This window comes from Diabrotica virgifera, chromosome 7 (genome assembly GCF_917563875.1).
Source record: "Diabrotica virgifera virgifera chromosome 7, PGI_DIABVI_V3a".
NCBI classification, from domain to species: Eukaryota; Metazoa; Arthropoda; class Insecta; order Coleoptera; family Chrysomelidae; genus Diabrotica; species Diabrotica virgifera.
The window spans coordinates 99,994,323-100,017,756 of record NC_065449.1 but is presented as its reverse complement, the minus strand read 5'-3'; the positions used below and the strand labels follow the sequence as shown (position 1 = coordinate 100,017,756).

Genomic DNA, 23,434 nt, shown 5'->3' with positions numbered 1-23,434 from the left:
GAATACGTATATCATTAAACAGCAAAACAATCTTATACACGCTTCATTTCTAGGATGATCAAGTAGTCTTTGCAAAAGCCCAGGAAGATCTGCAGTAGATAACAATGCGATTAATACAAAAATACGAGCGATGGGTAGTAATATTAATTCAACAAAATCGAAATACCTATGCATAGGAGGATTTGAAAACGATGAACTTAACTTAAAAGATAGAAAGGTAAGTAATTTTATCAAGCTCTGAATATAGATATTTCAGGGCAAAGATGGAAAAAATTTATTATTGAAATTGTGCCAGGCATATTTTATAGTTGCCGACCGTTGGTTCAACGGCGTATTTTCATTGATTTCATCATCATCATCATCAATGGCGTTACAACTTTGTGTGAGTCTTTGTCGCGTTTACTATTTATTGCAATCCATGTTTGTCGGTCCTGTGCTACTATTTCCCATTGTTTCATTGCCATTTTCTCTAGATCTTCTCTGACTGCACCTTTCCAACTTTTTCTAGGCCGTCCTAAAGACCTTCTCCCATATGACCTTTCCCAAAAAAAAAAAAAAAATTCATTGATTGATTATTTTCTAATTTCTCTTTGACTTTCATATGTACAGCTGAGCCCATTGAGTAGTTTACACCGTTTAATATCCAGTGACCAATTTTTTGGAATTTTACCTCGTTTAACACATCTTTTACGTCAAGTTGACGTAAAATAAAATAAATCTATTTTAAAAAGTATAACCCAATGGAAATTATAGAAAGAAGTTTTTTTGAATAAAATTGAGTTAAAATTATTGAGTTTAGCAATGCTCTTTGTTTTGCACGTCATTCAAATGCATATATGCATTTTGGACGTGTTAAATAGCTTTTTTAGTCCAGTCGGGTTAGACGAATAACAGGCCTAACCTTGCATTAGGAGCTGCCCCAAATTTTATTTTTTTAATCTTTAGGGGGAGGGTCAATAGTAGTGTAAATTTAAAATCTCGACTGAATTCCGCCATTGCGTTAGCCGCCATCTTGATTTTAAACGAGAACCGTTTTTGCTCAATATCTCCGCCATTTTCAACTTTTCGACAAAAAGTATAACAACCAAAATTGTTGATTTCTATTATTTTTATTTGTATGGGCCATTCCACGAACATACGCCTGTTTTGGATTACTTCGACAACGAATATTTTACTGTGCAACATAAGAAATACGAAAGTAAATGGCGCTAATAATTATTCCAATAAACAACAATTTAATTTGCAATTTACTTTCGTTCTTCTTATTTTGCACAGTAAAATATTCGTTGTCGAAGTAATCCAAAACAGGCGTATGTTCGTGGAATAGGGTATACAATTTTTTCGTGCCATCGATATTTTCCGAGTTATAGCGGCAAATAGTGACAGTTATATATAAATAGAGCATAATTATTGAATTATCTCGTTTATTGTTAGTTTTACGACAAAAATGTTCCTATACAAAAATAGAGAGAATTGAATTCTACACAATTTTAGTTTTTTTCATTTTTTTGCTATTTAAGGTAGTATGTATGCGATAATGGCGCGAGCGTAAGACCTGATTGATTTTGTAGCAATTGTTTTTGTTCAATTTCTACACCATTTTCAACTTAAATTGTTCCAAATATGATTTCCTACAATTTCTTTTTAACAATTTTTTTTCATGCGGTTGATATTTTCCGAGTTAAGTGGGAAAATAGTAAAAAGTGGTGGGGGGAGCATAATTACTAAATTGAATCTTTTTTCTGAGCTGCCCCAAATTTTATAATTCTGTCCTTTAGGGGAGATCAATAGTAGTGTAAATTTAAAATCTCGACTGAATTCCGCGGTTGCATTAGCCGCCATATTGATTTTAAAGGAGAACCGCTGTTGCTTACTATCTCTGCCATTTTCAACTTTTCGACAAAAACGGTAGGAACAAAAATTGTTGGAAACGCAATTTCCTACAATTTCTTTTCCTTAATTTTTTTATGCGATCAATATTCTCCGAGTTAAGGAGGAAAATAGTGGAAGCGAAGGGGAAGCATAATTATTGAACTGTCTCATTTATTATTAATTTTACGACATAATTGTACATAAACAAAAATAAAGAGAATTATATTTTATACAATTTTTGAAACTTCCCATGAAACACCAACCGAACTAAGTACATAAAAGACATAAATAATAACTTATATGCATTAAGTTCACTTAATTTTATTAACTAGCGGGTTTTATTGGTTGAATTTGTCTGTCGATAATTAAGTTTCATGCCAGCTAATATATTTTAATATTTCAATATCTTTTTTTTTTATTTTGTATCCCGTTGGGGGGAATTTTCCCATTCCCCCCTCTTAGACCCGCCACTGGTTCTCTCGAAAAATTGTAGTAAATCGTAATTGCAACAATTTCAGTCCTTACACTTTTTGTCGAAAAGTTGAAAATGGGGAAGATGTTGAACAAAAACAATTGCTTTAAAATCAATCGGGTCTTACGCTCGCGTCTTTACCGTATACGTACTACCTTAAATATTGATTTTATCAAAAAAATGAGGGAGATCAAAATTGTACAAAATTTAATTCTCTTCATTTTTGTATGGGTTAAAATTTGTTGAAGAGGTAATAATAAACGAGATAATTCAATAAATCAATAATTATGCTTTAACTGTCACGGTTTTTCCCCATAACTCGGAAAATATGAACCGCACGAAAAAAATTATAATAAATTAAATTATAGAAAATTACATTTTCAATAATTTCAGTTTCTATATTTTTTGTCAAAAAGTTAAAAATGGCGGAGATATTGAGCAAAAACCGTTATCGTTTAAACTATTCAGTGACTGAGACTGTACTTCAGGTGTCTTATTTACATGTATTTTCAAGAATCCTTGTTTAACTTTCTTTAATTTTATTTCTAATTTTCCCACCTCACGGGAACCGTTTGCTTGTGGCATACCACAAATAATTGAATTCGCGGATACTAAAGCACTACTGAATAAGTGATACTCTGTTTAACACAAGAACTCAATATATGTTAATTATTATTATTTCGAAAACTTCTTACTAAAGGGAAAACAACTTTTGGACGATTGGAAAAAAATGTACCAGACATCGTTTGCATATAATATAAGAAGTTGTTAAAGTTTATAATAATCTTGAGATACATCAATAATAAATACAAATACATATTTGTAATTTATAATCACTTGACTAGATGCAAAATTTCTACAGAATTCTACTCTATTTATGATCTAGGGCTAAGCCGGTTCTGATTACCTTTTTGACCTTTATATAATTCAATGTATAGGTAGGTAATTAAAACTCTTTTATAATCAGTATGAGTTAAAGATTTTTAAATTTAGATATAAAAGTTTATGCATTGTACATGATAGTGATAACTAAAATGAATTTGAAGACGTTTCAAATTTGGGCATGGTTCAATATTTTGATTATCCCTACCATAACAGTAAGTTTAAAATTTTTTGTAAGTACATGGAACCATACTTTTTATGATCACACTCATCACAATTTGTTTACATACCTATTGATTATTAAACGATTATTATTTAAATTAGGTACTACAAATACAAATGTTATCTCTCCGTTTACCGGGTCTAGGACGTTTCATCGCCGCCGTTTCGATGCCGCCAGTTCGATGCCGATGCCGGCCGATTCATCGCCAGTCAATTAATCGCTATCTGATATATTTCCGAATTTTCGACAATTACAATTATTAGTTATTTTTAGTATTAATTAGGAATTCTAGGAAATGCGAGATATGACGGCGATGAAATGGACTGGCGATGAACCGGCGGCATTGAAACGGCCGGCGATGAACCGGCGGCATCGAAACGTCCCATTCCGCCGTTTACCACCGTTTATGTTATGTTAAATATTATCGCCGTTTCTCCCATCATAATTTCCAGCGTTTCTGTTGAAGCAATTTTGCTGAGTCTGCAAATATCTTTCGGTCATTGCATCCTCGACATCTTCTCTCCAGGACCGTCTTAGTCTACCTCGTTTCCTTCTAGTTTCATTTTTCGATCGTTGTTAACCATCTATTCTCAGGCATTCGCTTCTGGTCTGTCCATACCAATTTAGCCTTTTGGCTTCAATTGTCTATATTATGTCAAGAGCAATTTTCATTTTTCTCCGAATACATTCGTTCCTTACGGTTCCTTACCCTATTAAATCCAGCGAGTCGGCAACATCGTCCCCAATAGTTCATTTCCATGGCCTTAATTTTTTTGTTTTTTTGATTTATTTCTCGGCGCCGAACGGCCAAATATTTTCTATTATTGTTTTATATATTCTTTTTGTTATTTTCTTTTGTTATTTTTTTACTTCACAAGTAGTCTCTGTAACTATCTAGTGGAATTTAGTTCTTCGTTACTTCTTGCTTTTGATATTATTTTATCTCCTAAATTATTTGAAGGTTTCAGTTGATTTATTGTTCTAATTTCAATTTGTAGGCTTTCTGATCTTTTCCCTGCTACTTCTTCTTAATGCACCTATCCGTGATTAATGTTGCCGATCATCACTGTGTGGCCTTATTTCACTTAGATAATTATTATTTAGTAACCTCATCAGATATTTCATAATTAAATCAATTCAATATTTTTCTGCATGTAGGTAAAAAAGTATAAAAATAAAATTTGTAATGTTTTGGATTCTATGATATACAACCTTGCGTGGTCATCTAATGTTTTCCGACCTACTCCATACTCACATAATCATTTTCTTTGCCTTATCCCTATGCGGGGTCGGCTTCCCTAATTGCATTCCTCCATACAATTCTATCTTGGGTCATATCAATATTAATCCCCTTTACCAACATGTCCTGCCTAATCGTCTCCCCCCACGTCTTCTTTGGTCTTCCTCTCCTACTCCTTCCAGGAATCTGCACTTCAGCATTTCTTCGTATTGGGTCATTAGCGTCTCGACGTTGAACATGATCAAACCATCTCAACCTATGCTCTCTCATTTTGGCATCAATTGGTGCCACACCTACACTTCCCCTAATATTCTCATTTTTAATTTTATCCTTTTTTGTCACTCCACTCATCCATCTAAGCATTCTCATTTCCGCCACATGCATTCGTTGTTCCTCTTTCTTTTTCACTGCCCAACATTCAGTTCCGTGCATCATAGCCGGTCTTATGGCTGTTTTATAGAATTTTCCCTTTAACTTCATTGGAATTTTAATCTCACACAGCACATCACTCACTTCCTTCCACTTCATCCATCCAGCCCTAATTCTACTGCATGCATCTCCATCTATTTCTGCATTACTCTGTAATGCAATACCGATCCCAGGTACTTAAAATAATTGCTTTTTACAATCAGCTCACCATCCAAAGATACCATTTTATTTGTAGTAACTCCATCTTTAAATGAACATTGCAAATATTCTATCTTTGTCCTACCAGGTTCTTATCAGTAAAGTTTTAAACCTTTTTCCTCCGGAGCTTGTCTCCACTGTTCCAGTTTTTGTTCTAAGTCTCTTTCACTATTTCCTACTAACACGACATCATCAGCATACATTAAGCACCATGGAATGTTACCCTGAAGTTTCGCTGTTATCTGGTCCAAAACTAATGAGAATGAATACGGACTAAGCACCGAGCCTTAGTGCAATCCTACTTTCACATGAAATTTATCAGTCTCTCCCACACCTGTCCTAACACTAGTCGTTACTCCCTCATACATAACTCTCACAATCTTTACATATTCGCCAGGGACTCCTTTCTTATTGAGTGCCCACTACAGAATCTCTCGAGGAACTCTATCAATGCTTTCTCAAGATCAATGAATACCATATGAGCGTTTGTTTCTTTACTCCTGTATTTTTCCATCAACTGCCTTATAATTAAAATTGCATCGGTTGTTGATCTGCCCTGCATAATTCGGTCTCTTCACGTATCCGTCTATCAATTACTCTTTCCCATATTTTCATGGTGTGGCTAAGCAGTTTTATAGCCCTGTAGTTTGTACATTGTTGTATGTCTCCCTTGTTTTGGTAGACAGGTACTAATATACTAATATTTCCCTTGTTTTTGTATACAGGTACTAGTATACTGCTTCTCCATTCGTCTGGCATTTGTCCAACTTCCATAATTCTATTAAATAAACCTGCTAGCCACCTTGTTCCTGTCTCTCCCAATACTTCCCCAGGAATATCATCTGGTCCTACCGCTTTTCCTTTCTTTATTTTTTGAAGCGCTTGAGCCACTTCCTCGTTTGTTATTTTGGTGACCATTGCTGCTACTGTCTCCGTTGACTCTACAGGCTGTCTGTCAAATTCTTCATTTAATAAGCTGTCAAAGTACTTCCTCCATCTCTTTTTGACATCCTTTTCGTGAACTAGTGTTTTATTATTTTCATCTCGGATACATCTAATCTGATTAAAATATTTTGCTTTCTTTGCTCTCTGTTTGGCTATTTTATATATCTTCGTTTCGCCTTCTCTGGTATCAAGTTGATCGTATAGGTTTGAATATGCTTCTGCTTTGGCTTTTGCTACTGTTACTTTAGCTTCCTTTTTCGCCACCATATAGTTTTGAAGATCTGTGTCGGATCTGGTTTCTTGCCACTTTTTATATAATTTTCCCTTCTCTTTTATTTTCCCTTGTACTTCGTTTGACCACCACCAAGTCTCTTTACCCTCAAACTTTTTTCCTGACGTTTTCCCAAGTATTTCAATAGCAGTCTCTTTTATACTACTGGCCATTTTTAGGGCGCCATTCTTTCCCTGAATAGGCCTTCCTTCTCATCTTTTAGCATCCACCACTTGACTTTTTGTGGTCCTCTCCGATATTTTGGTTTAGCTTCCCTTTTTACTTCAATATCCAGAACAAGCAGCTTATGTTGTTGGCTTACTGTCTCACTAACTATTACCTTGCAGTCCTTGCATTCACGTATGTCTTCTTTCCTTATTATGAAATAGTCTATTTGGGATTGATGTTGTCCACTTTTGTACGTAATAAGATGAATTTCTCTCTTTTTAAAGAATGTGTTAACAATCGCCATATCTAGTGCTGTTGCTAATTCAAGCATATCACCTCCAGCTTCATTTGTAGTTCCAAAGCTTAATCCCCCATGTATTGCTTCGTATCCTGCCTTGGCTTGGCCCGCATGTGCATTGAAATCACCTCCTATTATAACTTTCTCCTCTGACGGAATATCACTCAGGACGTTTCCTAATTGGTCATAGAAAGCTCTTCTTTCATTTTCACCCAGACCTGTTTGAGGAGCATACACACACAACATTAAATAGCTCTTTATCAATTACAAATTTCACTGACATCATTCTATCACTCGTTCTTACAACTTCCACTACGTTATCTTTCATTTCACTATCAGCAATTATACCAACACTATTTATAGTGTTACTACTCCCTGCATACTACAATTTGTAACCTTCACCTAGTTCTTTCGCCCTTTGTCCTTTCCACCTAGTTTCTTGAATACAAGCAATTTGAACTATTCTTCGTTTGAGCGCATCCACTAACTCTTATCTGTAAGACTACCAAGATTCCACGACCCTATCCTGATTTTTCTAACCTGCAATGGTGTTCCCCTATCACTTTATTTTTTATTTTTGAAAATAAATCTTTTTAAACATTTAAAATTAGTTTCCATAAGTTATCCTCAAAAAATGCATAGTTTTTCCGTCTTTTGACTTTGAAACTATAATATTTAGTATTTGACGAAGAAAAGCTAACATATAATAAAGTACAGCTCGATTACTATTGGTCTTAAAGAAAATTGAAAAAAACACTTTGTTTCTTTTTTAAAAGGTATATATTCGTTAAGTAAAGTTGTTTTGATAAAACAAAAACTTTTTGAGTTATTAGCAGAAAAATGATTAATAACATTGATTTTTTCGATATAAAACTAACACTTTCGATAACCAATAAATCGAAATCTATTAATTTTATCAAAAAAATGTATAAAACATTTTTTGCTTACAATTAATGCTTTTACCAACATTTGCGGTCAAAATATAATAAAAAATTCCCACCCCCGAGATGAGTGGCAACCACCTCATGGTAAAAGCGTCTTTCGGCATCATATAGATTTTGATCCTTGGACTATCCACTACTTATTGTCAAATTTTCAAGCAAATCAATCCATTCTGTAAAAATTGCGAAGTGAAAAGTTTCAATTCCTGGACTAATTATACTTTTGGAGCTATATAACTTCTGAACGGCTTCACTAATTTTGATCAATAAACATGAGTTTGAAACGTATTGACAAGTAGTATCTGATGCATCCAAGATCAAATATGATAACTGAACGTATTACAGGAATTATTGAGCTTGAAAATCCGTTTTTTCCATAAGAAATAGATTTGATCATACTTATGAAGCCTATAACTTAAAAATTCGAATTTTACCAGATATGAGATATACCGTTAGACGCGACTAGAGACGTCCTACAAACGCTCAGCTATTGGAGCAATTCGTAGGTTGAAATTTTGAGTAATTGTCGAAAAACCAAAATTTTCAAAGTTTAATTTTTCAGTTTTTCTGCTATGGTGAGCAGTGTATATGTCTCATCTTAATAGCTTAGGCACCATTTGAAAGTTTAGCTCAACCCTATTGATTTGATGTATTTGCAGTTTTCTGTCTCTTCTTGAACCTAAGATATATACGCCCAAAAAATATGCTATTTTGTATCTCCCTAGCCCTCTAGCTGGCTTACGGGTAGTCAGAAGTCAAAAATTACACCTGTTCTGTATCGACCCTCACACCCTCTTGAAACACAGAAAAAACATTCAGATCGGTGTAACTTTTCCACACACATACATACATACATACATACATACATACATACATACAAACATATCCACCACAAACATTTTACCCTTTTTAAATAAAAATTGAGTCATACTTCTGAGCTCGGTAACTTTTGAATGGTATAACCGATTTTCAAAATTAGACATCCGTTGGAAAGGTAAGGATCAGTATTATCACAAGCCGTAAAGGTCGGACTTAAATTTCTATTGAAATTTTTGGGAGTTCTGCGGACGAGAACGAAAAACAGACCCTAAATGGGAAGGGCCGTAAAATCCACACCCTTGGACCAAAATGGAAAGTTGATATATGGATGGGTGAGTCTTTTCCTAAACTTTAAGATGGGATTTGGTCCAATTTTCAATTCAGTCAGATTTACAAAATCGAAAATTTAGTGTATATATAGTGTCGCTTGTAGGGGTATTGTTGTTGGGGTTGTGCGCCACTGACGAGAACTGCCGTTCTTTGGTAATTTTTCAAAAAGGTAATACCGGCGTTGAAAAGAGCGTAAAAATATTTTTTAGGAAATATTTTGAGCTGTTTAGTTATATTAATTACCATTTAATAAATGCATAACGTATCTTCACATGCAGGTAAGAATTATTGTGCATTTAATGGTAGAAGTTTATAATTTGGACCACACATACTACACATACAAAGATTCAAATTTAAATATGAGGCCATCTCAGATTTTGTCTTTTACAAAAGTGGCGGGCATTCAAAATGAATCTGCCGCCCATAGGCACATGTGAACATACGTTATGCGTTTATTAAATGGCAATTAACAGAACTAATAAGTTCGTAATATTTCGTAAAAAATATTTTTACACTCTTTTCAATGGCGTTATTACCTTTTTGAAAAATGATATATACAGGGTGGAAGAATTGAAAAAAAACGACATATTTTTACATAAAAAATTAGTAAAAACACAACTTCTGGTAAACCGATTCTTCTGGTTCAAGACCTTGATCTTTTTTATCAAAAAAAGAACCTTGATGCCAAATTTGGCTGAAATCTGACTTTTCGTTCAAAAGTTATCGTGCTATTAGTCATATATATATATATATATATATATATATATATATATATATATATATATATATATATATATTGATGTGATCTTGATTATTGATATGAGATAATATTCTTATACGTCATTTCATTTAATCAATGCATTAATAATAATCTAATTAATTTACCAGATCACATATCAATATGTTTTCAATCTCAGGGCTTTTATATAAAATTAATTACTTACTTACGTGGCTTCTAAGTATTTCTCAATGGTTCCTAATCGGGATAGGAAAGAAAAGAGTAAAATAATACACACATATGGGTTACAATTGTAATCAAAATATTGTTTATTTTATTTAAATGGCAATCACTGCTTAATATTTGCTATATCTTATTATTCTTAAACATAACATTTACACATGGGAATCTTATTTCCTTTTGGTTTCCAATTGAAAGTTTTTATTAACATTTAACTATTATGATTTATTAGCAACAATTCTATTTAAGTTTGATGAAGCTTTTCTGATATTATTGATTATGTTTCTTCAATTTTAAATGTGGTATTTAATACGAAAAACCCATACATTCATGTCCAAACAAATGAGACTGACCTTTTTCTGGTGACTGACCTTTTTCTGGTGAACTGAGAATGTCTTCACACAAGACCCGTTTCCTGCTATCCTTGGCTGCGATCAAAACCTCGTCCTGGCTTCCAGTAATGTTCTCCTTTGAAACTAGCTAGTATAGCTCTCGTTTCCTGCTTCTGTCGTGATGCTGTGTTCTACCTTTTTCGAAACTGCAATCAGCTACCGGGAACTCTTGGCTCAAGGAGGTTCTTTTACTCTCAACCTGGCCTACCTCTCGTTCCACGATAGATACTCCACACTCACGGAACTACACCGGCTTTCTCACTCTCCGTACACTACCGTCTACTACTGGACTTCACTTCTCGACAGCTCAAAACATTCTGATCTCTATTTGTCATTCATTCCCCTACTTTCTAAATATCCCTTCCAGATTCACAAATCAAACTTCCACCACCAACTCTCATTCGCAGTATTCCTCAAAACCAATTTTTAATCTTTCTAAATATGCTTAATGGATTTCAAAAGAAAAATAGTTAATTCCCATTCTAAAATTACTTTCTACTATTTACAAAATTTAATGATCTATTATCTACTTCAACTGAGTCTTATTTAGCATAAGCTAATGATCGAACCTTCCGCGAACAACGATAATGACCTATTATCGATTTCACTTGAGTTTTATTTAGCATAGGCTAATGATCGAACCTTCCGCGAACAACGATAATGGTACGCCCATTCACTTTGTTTGTTCTAAGCGCATTGTCCCGAGTTTCGTTTAATCACTTCTTAAAATTAAATATAACAATTTGTTGTATACAGGTTGTTCTAAATTTATATGCCCGTGGTTGAGAAAATTGAAAATATTTTATATTAAATTGAATTCTGTTTATAATTATCAAAATTTAATTTTCATATCAAATAGAAATATAACAAATCCCCGCCTTGTATTCGATAAAATTTATCTGCAATTTTAAATAAATTTTCTCGAGGCACAACCAACTCCCTGTATATTTCCTTACTTTAATCTACGTCTTATACCCCTTCTTCTTGTATTACTCTAATTAGTCCCACCTGTAGAGTAATTGTTTCCTTATTTTCAGTGTCCTCATCCTGTGTTAGAGTGTCGGCTATTATGTTGTCTTTCCCTTTTTCCCATATCAATTTTCTGTCTTTTTTTTCAGATTCTTCACACATGTTTACCGTGCATTCTGCATCCTCGTTTGCATATACCTCCTCTTCAAATACCACTGTTTCAATCATATTCTTTTCACTTTCATTTTTTAGCTTTATTTCTTCTTCTTCTGAGCTCGTCTCTTCTTTTGAGGAATCCCAGGTTTCCTTTGTTTCTGATACTCTCAAATTTTCTTCTTCTGGGCTCAACTCTTCTTTTGAGGAGCCACAGGTTTCATTTTCTTTTATCTTTTTCTGACCTTTTCTCCTTTTTTTTCTTTGTCCTTGCTTCGCTGCCAAATTCATTTCCACTGTTTGTTCTTTACCTGATTCGTCCGTATTTTGTTTCTCATGTTCCTTGTCCTGTTCTTTTTCTTTTTCTTCTGTTAGTTTCATCGTATTATTTTTAAAATCTATCACTACATGTTTTTCTGCCAATTCGTCAACTCCTACTATCATGTCATGTGACATGTTTGGCATTATTACACATTGTAGTGCATACATATTCTTACCCAGTCGTACCATTACTCGTATGCCTTCATTTATAGTTGCCAATGTCCGTTTGTTTGCGCCCACTAAATTTACCCTAGGTATTTTGTAAATTAAATTTGTTAAGTTAACTTCTTCTATTAGTTTTCTGTTGACCAATGTTATTTCAGATCCAGTGTCTATCATAATTTTAATTGGTTTCTCGTTGATAAATCCATCCACGAATTTTAAATTAACTCCATTTTTCTTTTCGTTGTTTCCTGCCAATTTAATAAACTCCTTGGGGTGACAAAAGATTCCTGTTTGATTTTTGGTTTTTAGTGAGCGCCGTCGTGAAAAGACGCCGGTTGCTCATCGTTGTTTATATTTTCGTCATAATGTCTCTCTCCGTCATATTCATCTGTCTGGGTATTATTTACTTCTCTTCTATTTTCTCTTGGTCTGTCGGATCTGTTTCGGTTTTCTCGATATCCCTGTTCATTTTGTCTACCATTATTTCTGTTTTCTTGATTTGAGCGTGTGGTGTTTCTATTCTGGTATTCTCGATTTCTGTCCTCATTCCATTGCCTATTTCTTTGTTCATAATTTCCTCTTCCGTTGTCTCTATTTTCGTTTTCCCTTCTGGGATTAAAATCTCGTCTTGTATAGTCCCTCCTATTTTGATTTCTATCTCTGTAATCTTGTGTTTCTCGGGGCCTGTAATCTTCTCGCGATCTTCTTGATTTTCTTTCTCTTAGACGTGATTCTCTTATTTGTAGGAATTGGCATAAACTATCTATGTCTTTGTAATTTTGCAATGTGATATGGTCTTCCAGCGTTTCCTCGAAATGTCTTGCAATCAGTTCGACTAATTGTTCCGATGAGTAATTATATTGTAAATGTTTTGCATTATTGTAAATTTGCAAAGCATATGTCCTTTCTGATACACCCATCCTATCATTGTATTTCCCATTTTGCAATTCCTTGTTAATTTCCAATTGTTGGACCTTTCCCCAGAAATAATTCAAAAATTTTTGTTCAAATTGTTGCCAATTGCCGAATTCTTCTTCTTTACTATCGAACCATAGGCTTGCTTCATATTTGAGATGGTTTCTGATAGTTTCTTTTGCTGTTTCGAAATTTCCGATGTGTTGTATTTTCTTTTTCAGGCTATTTATAAACGGCACTGGGTGTAATCTTCGTACATCCCCGCCAAACCTTATCTTCACGTCATCTGTGCTATGTATAACCATTTCTCTTCTTTCTCCTACATTTTGTTGCGTCCGGTTTTCGGTGACTTGTTTTTCTATTTCTGTGATTCTTTTTTCCACTTCTTCTCTGTCTACTTGAATAGCATTTTCCAACTTATTTTCCAAATTTTCTATTTCCTTTTTCTGACAATTCGTTATTTCCTTTATTTTGCTTTTGATTTCTTTAATCTCTGTCTCTTGTTGTCCCATATCGTTCTTGATCATTGTCAAACATCCTTTTACTTCCTTTTCATACTTTCCTATGCGTTCCTCCATTTTCCTGTTGTTCTCTTCTATTGCTTGTTTCATTTTTTGTTGTGTTTCATCCATTTTTTGATCCAATTTTTGTTGTGTTTCATCCATTTTTTGATCCACTTTATCCATTTTCTTTGATGCTTCATCCATTGCTAGTTTTGTTTCCTCCTGATTTTTGTCCATTGTCCTTTTTGCTTCATCCATTGCTTGTTTTGTTTCTCTTTGATTGTCATCCAGTTTTTGTGACTGGAGTTGCATCAGTTGTAATAGTTTATCTATTCCTGTTGCCATGATTGTTGTGTCTAAAATATCTTCTTGGTCTGAATTTTCCTCTTGATCTGAATGTTCTTTTTGTTTTTTATTGTCTTTGCTTTGGCTTCTTGTCACAGACATTTGTTTTCAAGAACTACTGTCCCCGCCAAATATGAAATTTTACTAGTATGTTACCAAGACGACTTTTTTTCACCCAAATATTATAAATTGTCAATAAATATATCAAATGTAAATATCGTAAAATAAAATATTAAATCAGTTATGTAAAATTTGTACCTAAAGAGATCTAAAATTTTATGTTATCAAATGTAAGTATCTCACTTTTTACCACAGGCATATAAATTTTCAAATACCGGCTTTACTCTTTCTATCCTTCAAATTTGCCACTAGAAATACTTTTCAATGCTTTCCACGTTGGACGACAGTTGATGTGATCTTGATTATTGATATGAGATAATATTCTTATATGTCATTTAATTTAATCAATGCATTAATAATAATCTAATTAATTTACCAGATCACATATCAATATGTTTTCAATCTCAGGGCTTTTATATAAAATTAATTACTTACTTACGTGGCTTCTAAGTATTTCTCAATGGTTCCTAATCGGGATAGGAAAGAAAAGAGTAAAATAATACACACATATGGGTTACAATTGTAATCAAAATATTGTTTATTTTATTTAAATGGCAATCACTGCTTAATATTTGCTATATCTTATTATTCTTAAACATAACATTTACACATGGGAATCTTATTTCCTTTTGGTTTCCAATTGAAAGTTTTTATTAACATTTAACTATTATGATTTATTAGCAACAATTCTATTTAAGTTTTATGAAGCTTTTCTGATATTATTGATTATGTTTCTTCAATTTTAAATGTGGTATTTAATACGAAAAACCCATACATTCATGTCCAAACAAATGAGACTGATCTTTTTCTGGTGAACTGAGAATGTCTTCACACAAGACCCGTTTCCTGCTATCCTTGGCTGCGATCAAAACCTCGTCCTGGCTTCCAGTAATGTTCTCCTTTGAAACTAGCTAGTATAGCTCTCGTTTCCTACTTCTGTCGTGATGCTGTGTTCTACCTTTTTCGAAACTGCAATCAGCTACCGGGAACTCTTGGCTCAAGGAGGTTCTTTTACTCTCAACCTGGCCTACCTCTCGTTCCACGATAGATACTCCACACTCACGGAACTACACCGGCTTTCTCACTCTCCGTACACTACCGTCTACTACTGGACTTCACTTCTCGACAGCTCAAAACATTCTGATCTCTATTTGTCATTCATTCCCCTACTTTCTAAATATCCCTTCCAGATTCACAAATCAAACTTCCACCACCAACTCTCATTCGCAGTATTCCTCAAAACCAATTTTTAATCTTTCTAAATATGCGTAATGGATTTCAAAAGAAAAATAGTTAATTCCCATTCTAAAATTACTTTCTACTATTTACAAAATTTAATGATCTATTATCTACTTCAACTGAGTCTTATTTAGCATAAGCTAATGATCGAACCTTCCGCGAACAACGATAATGACCTATTATCGATTTCACTTGAGTTTTATTTAGCATAGGCTAATGATCGAACCTTCCGCGAACAACGATAATGGTACGCGCCATTCACTTTGTTTGTTCTAAGCGCATTGTCCCGAGTTTCGTTTAATCACTTCTTAAAATTAAATATAACAATTTGTTGTATACAGGTTGTTCTAAATTTATATGCCCGTGGTTGAGAAAATTGAAAATATTTTATATTAAATTGAATTCTGTTTATAATTATCAAAATTTAATTTTCATATCAAATAGAAATATAACAATATATATATATATATATATATATATATATATATATATATATATATATATATATATATATATATATATATATATATATATATATATATATATATATATATATATATAGAACTGGATTCGAAATCCGATGTATTTATCGACCGTGCAAGTATATTCTATAACACTATAAAACAGTGTTGAAATTATCGGGAATTGCGGTCTGTGGCTTAGATTGAAACTACATTTAATTCTGTTGAATTTCGATATTTCGATGAGTATTTATTAATTTTTCATCTTCATCAGGAACAAACTACAAAATTAACTAACAGTTAGGTACAAACATAATATTACAATGATATAACTTACGAATTGTTGTAGGTATGTTATATAAAGCAATTTAACTTAAAGCTATGCATGTCGTTTCACGAGAACGTCGAGGGCGGCACTGAGTCAGGTATCTTTTCTCACATGTGTTAAGGGTCAAAAGTTCCAATATCGAGCCATCTGTTTAATATTCTGCTATTTTTCGAATTTTAAAACATTGCAGTAAATTTCGCTTAATCTACTTGTGTCTGATTTGTAATTAATTGAACGTTTATTACTGTTTATGTGGTACATCTCGAGGAACAATCTTTTCTTATAATTGCTTTCTGAATCTAAGATCTTGATATCTGACAAATTAAATTGGTGTCCTGTTGTTATGGAATGGTGTGCTGCTGCACAAGTATTTTTGTGTGTTTTACAATCACTTTTGTGCTGCGTTATTCTTTGTTTCAGCCACTGCGATGTTGTCCTATATACTGCCCATCACATTCGAGACAAGAAAGTTGATAGATGATATGACTCTGATTTAGAAGCGGTGTCTGGTCTTTAAGCTTCGAGAATAAGCTGTAGTTGGATATGCTATTGTATTTCGCTATTTTGATTTTAGGAATTCCGTTCAGCAGCTTGATTATATTGTTGGTTAAGCCATTTATGAAGGGCAACTTTTTGTAAATCACGGGATCTGATGGTCTGTTGTCACGTTGCCCGTCGTATAAGTCTGAGTTATATATCAGTTGCTTAAGAATTTTACTTGGATAGCCGTTGTTCAAGAATATGTTGTAGAGTGTTTTTAAATTCTTTTGTGTGAACAGGTCATTGCTGATGTGTAAAATTCTGTTTTTCATTGCCACAACAGTGTTGTGTTTTTGGCTTTTCGAGTGCTGAGAGAAATAATTTATATATCTTCCAGAGTCAGTTGGTTTCTGATACCAATCCAAAATTATCTTGTTCTCTGTGGTTCTTATCACCTTAGTGTCTAAAAAGGGCACACTTTGTTCTTTCTCCTCCTCAACGGTAAATTGTAGGTGTTTGTGAAATCCATTGAAGAGGTCCAGTGTAGTTTGAATAGAGTCCTCGGGGATCGCACTTATCACATCATCCACATATTTGTATATGAACGGTAACTTGAACGGTAGTCGTGAAATTACTATATTAAATAGATGATCTAAAACTATTGTGGCTAGAATGGGGCTGATAGGAGAGCCCATGGGAGTGCCAAATATTTGTGAGTAAAAAGTTCCACCGAAAGAAAAGTAAACATTAGAAAAAATAAAATCGATTAGTTTGAAGAAGTTATTCTTACTTAGTGTGGTGTTGGGTTCTATTAAGTGCCAATTTTGCTCTAAAATTTCAATAATCAAGTTGAGAGGAATATTCGTGAAAAGCGATACCGCATCTAAGGATATAAGTACATAGGTTTGAGGAATTGTAACATTCTTAATTAGTTCTACAAACGTAAATGTATCTTTCACATTATAATTAGTTTGATATTCAAAAGTGGCAGTTAGAATGTTTGCCAAGTATTTCGAGATGTTGTATGTAGTGGAGTTGATTGAGCTGATGATAGGGCGAAGAGGAACATTGCTTTTGTGAATTTTTGGTAGACAGTATAACTTTGGAAACATCGAGTTGTAGATCATTAGTTGTTTTGCAGCATTAGCGTCTATCTCACCTATGGATTTCAGGTTCTTAATAATATTGTTGTATTTGGTTTGTATTTTCACCGTTGGATCAGTGTTTAATTTGGTGTACGTGGAAGAATCCTGTAGCATTATCTCAGTTTTATCCATATATTCTGATTTATCCATGGCAACCGTACACCCACCTTTGTCTGATTGCAAAATGTATAGATCTGGATTTGATTTCAAAAACTTGCGTGTTTTTTCAAACATCCTGTTGAAGTGGTTTGGTTTGTTTGTTGTAGTGTGGTTCACATAATTAGTTATGATGTTGGTTGCTCTAGCTCGTACGACATCCTTTGATTCATCTGGAATATCATCCACTATATTTTCTAAGTCTGCAACAAACCTATCTAGTCTGACATCTTTACCAACACAGGGCACACTAAATTTAGGTCCCAATGATAAGAAATTTGCGACTTCTTCCGGTATGGCTATGCTAGAGATATTTTTAAACCATTTGCTGTTGTCTTTAAATACACGGTTGTGTTTTTCGTTATTGCTGTATAGTCGTTCAAATTTGTTGATGTTCGTAAGTTTTATTTTCTCAAATTCAGATCTAAATTTTCTTTTCAGACGATTTTCGTATTCACGTATCATATCAGTTGGAAGAATCTCAGAAAGTTCAGATTTGATGTTACATATAAGTCGATTATATCTCGAGATGTTATTGCAAGTCATTTTTATTTCTAATGATAATGTTTTCTTGTTAGTGCTCGACATAAAACTGTTAATCCTATTAGTCATGCTAAAATTGTTACCTGTTGTCAATAAGTAATGTAGATTTTTGGTGCCGTCTTGAACGTGTCGTGGAAATGTGTTTGATGTTCTACACCTCAATAAGAAAATTCTTCTATTGGTGACACTTGCTAGCTTGGTGTTGATGCTTGACCATTGCTTCATTAACTTTGTTGTTGTATAGCCATAGGTGTTTGATATTTGTTGATAGAAACCCATCATTTATACAGAACTGGATTCGAAATCCGATGTATTTATCGACCGTGCAAGTATATTCTATAACACTATAAAACAGTGTTGAAATTATCGGGAATTGCGGTCTGTGGCTTAGATTGAAACTACATTTAATTCTGTTGAATTTCGATATTTCGATGAGTATTTATTAATTTTTCATCTTCATCAGGAACAAACTACAAAATTAACTAACAGTTAGGTACAAACATAATATTACAATGATATAACTTACGAATTGTTGTAGGTATGTTATATAAAGCAATTTAACTTAAAGCTATGCATGTCGTTTCACGAGAACGTCGAGGGCGGCACTGAGTCAGGTATCTTTTCTCACATGTGTTAAGGGTCAAAAGTTCCAATATCGAGCCATCTGTTTAATATTCTGCTATTTTTCGAATTTTAAAACATTGCAGTAAATTTCGCTTAATCTACTTGTGTCTGATTTGTAATTAATTGAACGTTTATTACTGTTTATGTGGTACATCTCGAGGAACAATCTTTTCTTATAATTGCTTTCTGAATTTAAGATCTTGATATCTGACAAATTAAATTGGTGTCCTGTTGTTATGGAATGGTGTGCTGCTGCACAAGTATTTTTGTGTGTTTTACAATCACTTTTGTGCTGCGTTATTCTTTGTTTCAGCCACTGCGATGTTTGTCCTATATACTGCCCATCACATTCGAGACAAGAAAGTTGATAGATGATATGACTCTGATTTAGAAGCGGTGTCTGGTCTTTAAGCTTCGAGAATAAGCTGTAGTTGGATATGCTATTGTATTTCGCTATTTTGATTTTAGGAATTCCGTTCAGCAGCTTGATTATATTGTTGGTTAAGCCATTTATGAAGGGCAACTTTTTGTAAATCACGGGATCTGATGGTCTGTTGTCACGTTGCCCGTCGTATAAGTCTGAGTTATATATCAGTTGCTTAAGAATTTTACTTGGATAGCCGTTGTTCAAGAATATGTTGTAGAGTGTTTTTAAATTCTTTTGTGTGAACAGGTCATTGCTGATGTGTAAAATTCTGTTTTTCATTGCCACAACAGTGTTGTGTTTTTGGCTTTTCGAGTGCTGAGAGAAATAATTTATATATCTTCCAGAGTCAGTTGGTTTCTGATACCAATCCAAAATTATCTTGTTCTCTGTGGTTCTTATCACCTTAGTGTCTAAAAAGGGCACACTTTGTTCTTTCTCCTCCTCAACGGTAAATTGTAGGTGTTTGTGAAATCCATTGAAGAGGTCCAGTGTAGTTTGAATAGAGTCCTCGGGGATCGCACTTATCACATCATCCACATATTTGTATATGAACGGTAACTTGAACGGTAGTCGTGGAATTACTATATTAAATAGATGATCTAAAACTATTGTGGCTAGAATGGGGCTGATAGGAGAGCCCATGGGAGTGCCAAATATTTGTGAGTAAAAAGTTCCACCGAAAGAAAAGTAAACATTAGAAAAAATAAAATCGATTAGTTTGAAGAAGTTATTCTTACTTAGTGTGGTGTTGGGTTCTATTAAGTGCCAATTTTGCTCTAAAATTTCAATAATCAAGTTGAGAGGAATATTCGTGAAAAGCGATACCGCATCTAAGGATATAAGTACATAGGTTTGAGGAATTGTAACATTCTTAATTAGTTCTACAAACGTAAATGTATCTTTCACATTATAATTAGTTTGATATTCAAAAGTGGCAGTTAGAATGTTTGCCAAGTATTTCGAGATGTTGTATGTAGTGGAGTTGATTGAGCTGATGATAGGGCGAAGAGGAACATTGCTTTTGTGAATTTTTGGTAGACAGTATAACTTTGGAAACATCGAGTTGTAGATCATTAGTTGTTTTGCAGCATTAGCGTCTATCTCACCTATGGATTTCAGGTTCTTAATAATATTGTTGTATTTAACTGTTAGTTAATAAGTATATAATAGTATAACTGTTAGTTAATTTTGTAGTTTGTTCCTGATGAAGATGAAAAATTAATAAATACTCATCGAAATATCGAAATTCAACAGAATTAAATGTAGTTTCAATCTAAGCCACAGACCGCAATTCCCGATAATTTCAACACTGTTTTATAGTGTTATAGAATATACTTGCACGGTCGATAAATACATCGGATTTCGAATCCAGTTCTGTATAAATGATGGGTTTCTATCAACAAATATCAAACACCTATGGCTATACAACAACAAAGTTAATGAAGCAATGGTCAAGCATCAACACCAAGCTAGCAAGTGTCACCAATAGAAGAATTTTCTTATTGAGGTGTAGAACATCAAACACGTTTCCACGACACGTTCAAGACGGCACCAAAAATCTACATTACTTATTGACAACAGGTAACAATTTTAGCATGACTAATAGGATTAACAGTTTTATGTCGAGCACTAACAAGAAAACATTATCATTAGAAATAAAAATGACTTGCAATAACATCTCGAGATATAATCGACTTATATGTAACATCAAATCTGAACTTTCTGAGATTCTTCCAACTGATATGATACGTGAATACGAAAATCGTCTGAAAAGAAAATTTAGATCTGAATTTGAGAAAATAAAACTTACGAACATCAACAAATTTGAACGACTATACAGCAATAACGAAAAACACAACCGTGTATTTAAAGACAACAGCAAATGGTTTAAAAATATCTCTAGCATAGCCATACCGGAAGAAGTCGCAAATTTCTTATCATTGGGACCTAAATTTAGTGTGCCCTGTGTTGGTAAAGATGTCAGACTAGATAGGTTTGTTGCAGACTTAGAAAATATAGTGGATGATATTCCAGATGAATCAAAGGATGTCGTACGAGCTAGAGCAACCAACATCATAACTAATTATGTGAACCACACTACAACAAACAAACCAAACCACTTCAACAGGATGTTTGAAAAAACACGCAAGTTTTTGAAATCAAATCCAGATCTATACATTTTGCAATCAGACAAAGGTGGGTGTACGGTTGCCATGGATAAATCAGAATATATGGATAAAACTGAGATAATGCTACAGGATTCTTCCACGTACACCAAATTAAACACTGATCCAACGGTGAAAATACAAACCAAATACAACAATATTATTAAGAACCTGAAATCCATAGGTGAGATAGACGCTAATGCTGCAAAACAACTAATGATCTACAACTCGATGTTTCCAAAGTTATACTGTCTACCAAAAATTCACAAAAGCAATGTTCCTCTTCGCCCTATCATCAGCTCAATCAACTCCACTACATACAACATCTCGAAATACTTGGCAAACATTCTAACTGCCACTTTTGAATATCAAACTAATTATAATGTGAAAGATACATTTACGTTTGTAGAACTAATTAAGAATGTTACAATTCCTCAAACCTATGTACTTATATCCTTAGATGCGGTATCGCTTTTCACGAATATTCCTCTCAACTTGATTATTGAAATTTTAGAGCAAAATTGGCACTTAATAGAACCCAACACCACACTAAGTAAGAATAACTTCTTCAAACTAATCGATTTTATTTTTTCTAATGTTTACTTTTCTTTCGGTGGAACTTTTTACTCACAAATATTTGGCACTCCCATGGGCTCTCCTATCAGCCCCATTCTAGCCACAATAGTTTTAGATCATCTATTTAATATAGTAATTCCACGACTACCGTTCAAGTTACCGTTCATATACAAATATGTGGATGATGTGATAAGTGCGATCCCCGAGGACTCTATTCAAACTACACTGGACCTCTTCAATGGATTTCACAAACACCTACAATTTACCGTTGAGGAGGAGAAAGAACAAAGTGTGCCCTTTTTAGACACTAAGGTGATAAGAACCACAGAGAACAAGATAATTTTGGATTGGTATCAGAAACCAACTGACTCTGGAAGATATATAAATTATTTCTCTCAGCACTCGAAAAGCCAAAAACACAACACTGTTGTGGCAATGAAAAACAGAATTTTACACATCAGCAATGACCTGTTCACACAAAAGAATTTAAAAACACTCTACAACATATTCTTGAACAACGGCTATCCAAGTAAAATTCTTAAGCAACTGATATATAACTCAGACTTATACGACGGGCAACGTGACAACAGACCATCAGATCCCGTGATTTACAAAAAGTTGCCCTTCATAAATGGCTTAACCAACAATATAATCAAGCTGCTGAACGGAATTCCTAAAATCAAAATAGCGAAATACAATAGCATATCCAACTACAGCTTATTCTCGAAGCTTAAAGACCAGACACCGCTTCTAAATCAGAGTCATATCATCTATCAACTTTCTTGTCTCGAATGTGATGGGCAGTATATAGGACAACATCGCAGTGGCTGAAACAAAGAATAACGCAGCACAAAAGTGATTGTAAAACACACAAAAATACTTGTGCAGCAGCACACCATTCCATAACAACAGGACACCAATTTAATTTGTCAGATATCAAGATCTTAGATTCAGAAAGCAATTATAAGAAAAGATTGTTCCTCGAGATGTACCACATAAACAGTAATAAACGTTCAATTAATTACAAATCAGACACAAGTAGATTAAGCGAAATTTACTGCAATGTTTTAAAATTCGAAAAATAGCAGAATATTAAACAGATGGCTCGATATTGGAACTTTTGACCCTTAACACATGTGAGAAAAGATACCTGACTCAGTGCCGCCCTCGACGTTCTCGTGAAACGACATGCATAGCTTTAAGTTAAATTGCTTTATATAACATACCTACAACAATTCGTAAGTTATATCATTGTAATATTATGTTTGTACCTAACTGTTAGTTAATTTTGTAGTTTGTTCCTGATGAAGATGAAAAATTAATAAATACTCATCGAAATATCGAAATTTAACAGAATTAAA

General features: G+C 33.7%; 1 protein-coding gene across 2 annotated transcripts in view; it reads left to right on the top strand.

Moving 5' to 3' along the window:
* The first annotated feature begins 3,292 nt into the window (after nt 1-3,292).
* The window catches only part of LOC114340495 (vanin-like protein 3), a 132,642-nt gene continuing 112,500 nt past the window's right edge, over nt 3,293-23,434 (top strand). The window contains exon 1 of one of the 2 annotated variants that reach the window (XM_050657296.1): nt 3,293-3,441. In XM_050657296.1, coding sequence (XP_050513253.1) covers nt 3,361-3,441 — 81 coding nt within the window. In that variant the 5' untranslated portion in view covers nt 3,293-3,360. The remainder of the gene's footprint in view (nt 3,442-23,434) is intronic. The other variant, XM_050657297.1, reaches the window with a different exon arrangement.